The 8,650-nt window shown below is 52.2% G+C and overlaps 1 protein-coding gene across 1 annotated transcript; it reads left to right on the top strand.

The window, feature by feature from the left end:
• Positions 1–1,818: 1,818 nt before the first annotated feature.
• Positions 1,819–7,423, top strand: LOC122160456 (zinc finger protein 664-like). The gene is made up of 4 exons (XM_042818945.1): positions 1,819–1,993; positions 2,184–2,310; positions 4,426–4,536; positions 4,640–7,423. The coding sequence occupies exons 1-4, from the start codon at positions 1,970–1,972 to the stop codon at positions 5,659–5,661; spliced, it is 1,284 nt and encodes a 427-aa protein (XP_042674879.1). The 5' UTR covers positions 1,819–1,969; the 3' UTR covers positions 5,662–7,423.
• The last annotated feature ends 1,227 nt before the right edge of the window (positions 7,424–8,650 follow it).

The raw sequence follows: 8,650 nt of genomic DNA on the forward strand, positions 1-8,650 counted from the left end.
TGCAGAGGAGCGCACGCTTCCTGCCCCCTGCCAGCAGCAGCGGGAGGCGAGGGGGGAGCACCACCGGGCGGGGCGGAACCGGCACTGCTATAGCCCAGGCGGAAGCCCGGTCCCAGGCGTGTTGCAGCCCGGCTTGGGCTCCGAGGGGCACAGGAAGGGGCTGGAGCTGGGACAGCGAGGAAGTGAGCAGAGGAGCTCAGCGTGCTCTGCTGCCCGGTGGGCTCTCTGTAACACAGCCCAGCTGGGACTGCGTTTCTCTCTCTGGGCCACGGGGAACACGAGATGACCTCGCTCGGCAGTTGTGCGCGCATGGATTGATGGACGCTTTCAACTCCCCGATGCCTTCTTTTGAGTGTCTGAACGTGAATCCTCCAGGGGGGAAATTTCCACTCCTCTCCCCATTCCCAGCAGCCCGCAGTTTCCTTTCGGGGCCCCAGCAGGCAACATCTGCCTTTAGCTGCCCTTGCAGCGTTACGTTTTGTGCGCTTAGCGCTGGGCTGATGGCTCAGCTGGGATTGTGCAAACCCCTCCCAAGGCTTCTGTTCAGGATGTCCTGGCAGCTGCCGATCCCTTCAGCGCACAGTTTTGGGCCCTGAGCACGTCCAGCATCTGTGCCAGCCCCGGCACTGGGCTGTGTAACGGTCGCTGAAAAGCTGACAGCGTGTGAGCTGACAGGAGCACACGTTGAGAACGCGCCCGAGCAGCACGTCAGTAATGTGCAGCCCAGGCTGCCTCGTGCAAAAGGCGCACGGTGCTGAGAACCGTGCCCTGAAGCGAGCGCGGTGTGCGTGCGGAGCTGAATGGGAAGCGGCGCTCCCTGGTGGGGGAGGAGGGAAATTTAGCCGCCATTGCATTCTTGGTGCAATGGAGGAACTGGGCTTGTTTAACGAGGAGAAGGGAAGGCTCCGGGGAGACCACATTGTGGCCTTCGAGTACATGAAAGAAAAGCATAAACTAGTGGGGGAACGGTTTTTTACGAGCGTGTATAGTGATGGGACAAGGGGGAATGGTTTTAAATTGAGACAAGGGAGATTTAGGTTAGATATTCAGAAGATGTTTTGCAGTCAGAGAGTGGTGACACACTGCACGATGTTGCCCAGTGAGGTCGTGGATGTCCTATCCCCGGATGCATTCGAGGCCAGGCTGGATGTGTCTCAGGGCAGCCTGGTGTGGTGGATGGGGACCCTGCGCATAGCAGGAGGGTAGAAACTAGATGGTCACTGAGGACCTTTTCAACCCAGGCCATTCTATCATTTTCTGATTACCCTGAGATCTTCACTGTAACACATCACCTTAGAGAAGCTGACAAATTTCCAAACTAACCCTGGGTCTCTTACAGAAGATCTGTGTCAGCAAGGTGGCTTGACATCAGGCTGATAGGGATCTCTGTAGAGGTGTGACCTTGAGAGCCATCCCTGATTGTGGGGAGATCCCGTCGTGCAGCCCTTGCTGTGCAGTAGAGCTCAAGGGGCACTTGGGCTGCTCCCTGTTTAGGGGTAAGATGACTGCCTCCTTGCTAGGCATTGTCTTTAAGCATACAGTCTGTCTCTATCTCTTTTGCCTAACTGTGTGACTTGGTGTAGGGAACCTGCTTTGGCAGGGGGGTTGGACTCGATGATCTCTGGAGGTCCCTTCCAACCCCTACAATTCTGTGATTCTATGATACAGTCCATGTGCCCTCAGCTGTTGAACCGGGTATCAGTTCTTTCTGCCACCCAGTTGGAGTCAGCTTTGGGATTTGTAATCAGCTTCAGCCAGAGTGTTACCAGTGCTGTTGCTGCTTGTGTTCCTGTGCAAGGCCTGCTGTGCCATCCCCAGGCAGTGCCCTGCAGATGGGCTGTGGAGGGCTGGGCTGGGACAGGGACTGCTGCGTTCCCTCACAGCTCCCCTGCCATTTCTCTTGTCCCTGCAGGCTCCAGTTCAACTCTGCCTTCCAGCCGTGATCATTTCAGCTGCAGGAGAGCAGCAGATGGCCACAGCACATCCATCTCAGGTAGGGGCTGGGGGAAGCAGGCAGGAGAGGCCGAGGGGCGAGGGATGTGAATGCAGGTGGAGAGGGAGGTGGCCTCAGCCAGCGTGTGTGTGCTGGGGCCAGAGAAGCGGCTGGGACGGGAGTTTGTGTCCTGTTTGAGCTGCTTCCCTGGGCCTTGGCTGTTCCCAGCAAGGAGCCTCTTTGCTTGCAGGAGCCCGTGAGCTTTGCGGAGGTGGCCGTGTCTTTCAGCAGGGAGGAGTGGGCGCTGCTGGACCCTGCGCAGCGAGCGCTGTACCGGGACGTGATGCTGGAGACGTACCAGTGTGTGGCCTCGCTGGGTGAGGGCTTTGCTGCCTTTCCTCCTCGTTAGGGCATCTTTGGCTGTGCAGAATGAGCCTCTGCAGGCTGGGCATAGAATAATTGCCATGCAGTTACATATTGATAACAGCAACAGCAACAAAGGAAATACTGGGAAGCATGAGTTTCAGAAGGGATTGGTATGCACAACAGACTCATAAACGCCCCAGTGTCAGTTTTGGCAAGCAGGCATCAGCAGGAAGGTGAAAAACAGCCCTTCTATTGGTGCTTTACATCATGCCACCAGCTCCAGCTAACAGATGACACCCTTCTTACTCCTTTAGAATGTAGGATTTTGCATTCAATTGCCGTAAACATTTTGATGCCTTGGTCATTGATATATTTTCAGAAAATAAACAAACTGTTCTCAAGTTAATGTTACAGAAAAATCCCTTCCTAGTTTTCAGAGTTATAAAAGCATTCTTTGCTCCACAGGAAGCTGTGGACCCAGTGTCATTCAGGCCCAAAGTGTGATTTCTCCTTGGGAGGGGAACACAGGGTGGAGCTATCGAACAGGCACTGTGCCAGAATGATGGAATAATGGAATGCAGGGGTGATTGCTAAGCTGCTCTCAGCTATCTACCAGCACTCCTGGTTGACTGGAGAGGTTCCAGAGGGTTGGAGGTTTGCTGATGTGACTCCCATCTACAAGAAGGGCCATAAGGAGGATCTGGGAAAATACAGGCCTGTTAGCCTGACGTCAGTGCCAGGGAAGGTCATGGAACAAATCCTCCTGGCAGAGATCACACAGCTCGTGCGTGACGTCCACAGGATTAGGCCCAGCCTGCATGGGTTCACAAAAGGCAGGTGGTGTTTGACCAACCTCATCTCCTTCTACAACTGGGTGACCAGACTGATAGATGAGGGAAAGGCTGTTGATGTAGTATACCTAGACTTCAGCAAGGCCTTTGGTACGGTCTCTCACAGTATCCTTCTGTGGAAACTGGCTGCCTGTGGCTTGGACTGTTTTACCCTCCGTTGGATATGGAACTGGCTGGAGGGCCGTACTCAACGGGTGGTGGTCAATGGAGTTAAGTCCAGCTGGCGACCTGTTTCAAGTGGTTTCCCCAAGGGGTTGGTGCTGGGGCCCATCTTGTTTAATATCTTCATTGACGACTTAGATGAATGGATTGAGTGTACCCTGAGTAAGTTTGCAGATGACACCAAAGTGGGAGGTGGTATCGATCTGCCTGATGGTAGGGAGGCCCTGCAGAGGGATCTAGATAAGCTGGATCGCTGGGTCGAGGTCAATGGGATGAGGTTTAACAAGGCCAAGTGCTGGGTCCTGCACTTTGGCCACAATAACCCCATGCAGCACTATAGGCTTGGGGATGAGTGGCTGGATGAGTGTGAAGAGGAAAGGGACCTGAGGGTGTTGGCTGATGCTCAGCTGAACATGAGCCAACAGTGTGCCCAGGTGGCCAAGAGGGCCAACGGCATCCTGGTCTGCATTAGAAATAGTGTGGCCAGCAGGAGCAGGGAGGTAATCGTCCCCCTCTACTCAGCACTGGTGAGGCCAAACCTCAAGTATTGTGTTCAGTTTTGGGCCCCTCACTATAAGAAAGACATTGAGGCCCTGGAGCGTGTCCAGAGAAGGGCAACAAAACTGGTGAGGGGTCTGGAGCACAAATCCTATTAGGAGTGGCTGAGGGAGCTGGGATTGTTCAGTCTGGAGAAGAGGAGATGCAGAGGAGACCTCATTGCACTTTACAACTTCATGAAGGGAGGTTGTGATGAAAAAGGGTCTGGCCTCTTCTCCCAGGCAAATAGTAGGACCTGAGGAAATGGGCAGAAGTTGTACCAGAGGAGGTTTAGGTTGGACATTAGGAGAAACTTTTTCTCTCAAAGGGTGGTCAGGCACTGGAATGGCCTGCCCAGGGAGGTAGTGGAGTTGCTGTCCTTGGCAGTGTTCAAGAGCTGCCTGGATGAGGAGCTACGAGATATGGTTTAGTAGCTTGTGGTACTAATAGGAATGGGAGGGTGGTTGGACTAGATGATCTTGCAGTTTGTTTCCAACCTTGCAATTCCATGATTCTATGATTCCATGACTCTGATTCTATGAATTGTTCTCATCTCCCCTGTTTCTCTCATTGAAGCTCCACTTCCAGCCTCCAAACCCATGCTGATCTCCCTGCTTGAAGGAGGGGAAGAGCCCTGGATCCCAGATGTGCGTAGCCCTGAGGCCGTGCCAGGAGACCTCAGCCCAGGTGAGGTGGTGGAGGGAAGGAGGAGGTTGGGTCTGGAAGAGCCATCTCTGTCTGTGTTGTATTTTGGGCACTGTGTGCTCTTTGTGGATTTCCTGTCATCCAGCAGGAACTGGGATTGCAGATATGCTGGAGGACCTGCAGGAAAGTGGTGTGGCCGAAAGGCGGTGGGGTGGTGTCTGTGTGGAAGAAATCAGAAGGGATGTCCAAGGAGGCCTGGAGCAAGGTCAGGGTGAGCAGATCATGGAGCCACTGGGAAAGCGTATGTTAAAGACGGGGAGGAGCCCGCTGGACTTCACCGTAGGTCAAAAGGAGCCTGAAGAAGCCAGGAGCAAGGATGTGAGCCAGCAGAAAAAGCAGAATCCATGCACTGAGTGTGGAAATAGCTTTGAAAAAGATTCCGGCATCGTTAACCACCAGTGCATGCGCTCAGCAATGAGGCCATACAAGTGCTCTGATTGTGGGAAGAGCTTCAAATGGAGATCCCACCTCATTGTCCACCAGCGTGTCCATACAGGAGAGAGACCCTGCAAGTGCTCTGAGTGTGGGAAGAGCTTCACAAGGAGTTCTGAATTGAAGCTGCACAGGCGCATCCACACAGGACAGCAACCATTTCAGTGTCCTGAGTGTGGGAAGAGCTATAGATGCAGCTCTGAATTGAAGCTGCACCAACATATCCACACAGGGGAGAGACCCTACAAGTGCTCTGAGTGTGGGAAGAGCTTCACAAGCAGTTCTAATTTAAAGAGGCACCATCGCATCCACACAGGTGAAAAACCCTACAAGTGCTCCGACTGTGGGAAGAGCTTCAAGAGCAGTTCTGAATTGAAGCTGCACAAGCGCATACACACAGGACAGCAACCATTTCAGTGTCCTGAGTGTGGGAAGAGCTACAGATGCAGCTCTGAATTGAAGCTGCACCAGCGCATCCACACAGGGGAGAGGCCCTTCAAGTGCTCTGAGTGTGGGAAGAGCTTCACAAGCAGTTGTGTTTTAAAGAGTCACCAGCGCATCCACACAGGTGAAAAACCCCACAAGTGCTTGGAGTGTGGGAAGAGCTTCACACGCAGTTCTGTTTTAAAAAGGCACAAGTACATCCACACGGGAGAGACCTTACAAATGTCCTGAGTGTTAGAAGAACTTCAGAAGCAGTTCTGAATTGAAGTTGCATCAGCGCATCCACCCAGGTGAAAACCCCTACAAGTGCTCTGAGTGTGGGAGCAACTTCTAAAGCAGTTCCCACCTAACCTACCACCAGTGTATTCACACAGACAGACCCTATAAGTGTCCCGAGTGTGGGAAGTGCTTCAAAAGCAGTTCTGAATTGAAACGCCTCTAGAGCATCCACACAGGGGAGAGATCTTATAAGTGCTCTGTGTGTGAGAAGAGCTTCAAAAGAAGGTCTAATCTCAACACCCACAAGCACATCCATGGTGCATTCAGGCTGTAGAAGAATCACAAGATACGGGGAACTTCAAAAGCAGTTCCAGCCTCATTACCTACCAGCACAGCGACACAAGATACAGAGCCTGCAGAGCACTGGAAGAACTTCAGCCAGAGCCACAGCATGATGACCGCCTGTGGCTTTGTGTGGTGATGAACCTTAGAAATCTCTTGAGTAGAGGAAGAGCTCTGTGGCCAAACTCAATCCTCTTTCCCCTTCGTTGCATGAGAATTATGCATATTGCTCTCCTTCAGCTGCAGTTGCTGTGTTGAGTGGCTGTGCAAAGGAGAATCCAGAGTGGGATGTGTCACAGCCACTGGAAACCCTCTGCCAGGTGGCCCGTTTCTGGCAGGGCTGTGTGCCAAGGGAATCACCTCTTACCTCCCCTGTAGAAACTCCTGTGCTGTAGGGCAGCACAAAGGAAACCTCAGCTGGGCTGATATGTCACCAGGAAGGAAGAAATCCTGTCTGCAGGCAGTGTGGGAAGAGCTTCATCTGGAGCTCAACCCTCAGTAGACGCCAGAGAACCAACCCAAGAGGAGAGTCCAGTGAGTGCCTTGACTGCAGGAAGAGGTCTGTCCAGAGCTGGCAGCTCATCACACACCAGTGGATCCACGTGAGGAACCCTACAGATCTGAAGCCTGCAAGAAGAGTTTTGGCCACAGCTTGAACCTGCTGAGGTACCAGAGTGTCTGCACTTGGGTGGAGTCCAATTCGTGCCTGCACCAGTGAGTTCACGTGGCAGGAAGCCTTAGAAATGCCTCGAGTGTGAGAAGGGCTTTGTGCAGAGCGCAGAGCTCCTCACTCACAGGAGATGGCACTCGTGGAAGAAGTGCTACAAATGTCCCATGTGTGGGAAGACCTTTTACCTGTGGATCCACTCAGTGCAGAGACCATGGAAATGCCTGCACTGCAGGAAGAGCTTCATCCAGAGCACAATCCTCATTAAACATTGTCCAGTCCATGTGATAAATTGGCCCTGCAAGTGTCTCTGGTGCAGGAAATTTGTCTGGGCTGGCACCTACTTTCCCATGGGGAAACCCCCTACAGAGAGACCTTAAGAATTTTGGTGAGCCCAAGGATGAGGGAGACCCAGATGCTTCTCCCCACACAGGAGGAGTTTGCAAAGGAGATGGCATCACTGCCACCCTCTGCAGAAGGGATTTAACCCAGGAGCTTCAGATGGCCTCTCCTTGCTACCCAAATCCTGCTTTCCTCTTCTGCTCTTCCTGCCAGCAGCTTTTTGATGCCGTTTCCTAAGGAGAGGCATCTGTGTAGGGATGTTCTGTGTGTCTGTGTGCATGTGTTGCTCTCAGTAATTTGTGAGTGCTCTGATGAACCTGAGGGAAGGGTCAGGAGAGCAGTAACGTGGCTCTTGGAGGTTTTCTGAGAATCATCTGTAGAGGAAAGGGAAGGGGATGAATAAAGTAGCTGAGTTGTTCTGGAGCTTTCTTCTGTCTTGTTTGTTGTTCTTAAAATAAATGTCAGCACGTGGAATGAGGAGAGGGAAAGGTGTAAGCAGGATTTGGTTTTGGTGCCTCCTCCAGCCCAGTGATTGCTTTTGGGAAGGCATTTCTTTCACACAACTCAGTCATTCTTCCTAACCCAATGTGCTGCACAGTGGTTCTATTGCTCTTCTCAAATGCTTGTATCAAGAGCTCAGAGCTGCTGTGTGAAATCAAGCCTTGTTTGTCTCCAATAAAACTACAAAAAACTGAACATTTTTTCCAAAGGCACCACCCCAAGTTTATGGATGCAGGTGGGTGCAGAGGGCAGTGCAAACCCCTAGGTTGCACAAGCAGCTCGTCTGCACTGCACAGAGATATCAGAGTGCTCTCCACTGTTTGCTGGTCTTACAAGTGATCCCTTTTGAGCTTGAAGGTTTTTATTTTGACCTTGGGAAGGTGTATCCAAGGTCTCCTGCAGCAGAGCCTTCACATTTGTTGTGCTCAGCTAAAGCTGCTGTGCTTGGAATGCCGTTGGCAGGAAGCGGAGTTCGATTTTGGTGAACCAGTAAAGCTTTTTTTCCATTTTTTTTTTCCCCTGAAAAAAACATTGCAATGGCGGTTTTCCCCCCATGGTTTGTCACATGTCATGTTTAGTTGCATTAAAAATTAGAAAAGTCATCTCCTTCTGAACTTCCCAACTTTCCCTCTGCTCTGGGAAAAGTCCTTCTGCTGCGGACATGAGTCCCTGCAGAGTTGTGACTGCAGTGCCCCAACTGCAGGAACAGGAGCATTTCTGATTCCACAATGGTTTGTTTTCCTTGTGGTGATGGAGAAGGAGGGGGCCTTCCATTCTCGGTGTGGATGTTCACTTTGGAGGTTTTGTCATGGTGAATTCTAGTAGTTGCATCCACCCCACAGAAAGCTGTGCCCTCCGTGTCATAGGTCACCTCTGCACTCATGGAGTTGACACAGGCACAGACAGAGCTCCCAAGGGAACAACCAGCCCCCCAGGTGCCCATGTGCAAGGCTGTTAGGTGTTATTGGTTATTTGCATTGGCATCCAAAGTTGGAGGCCCTGTGTGCTGCAGCATCATCAGCATGAGTGAGAGGTGGTGGGAACAGTCCTGTGACGGGTGTGCTGTGTGTGATGGATGGCTCTGGGCTCTGCAGGCTGGAGATGCAAGCAGGTGAGATGGGATGGGGTTGCTGTGTGTACTTGTGGGCT

The sequence above is a fragment of the Centrocercus urophasianus genome, unplaced genomic scaffold (genome assembly GCF_019232065.1).
Source record: "Centrocercus urophasianus isolate 14NV4802_14NV808 unplaced genomic scaffold, USGS_Curo_1.0 seq_176, whole genome shotgun sequence".
Classification (NCBI taxonomy): Eukaryota; Metazoa; Chordata; class Aves; order Galliformes; family Phasianidae; genus Centrocercus; species Centrocercus urophasianus.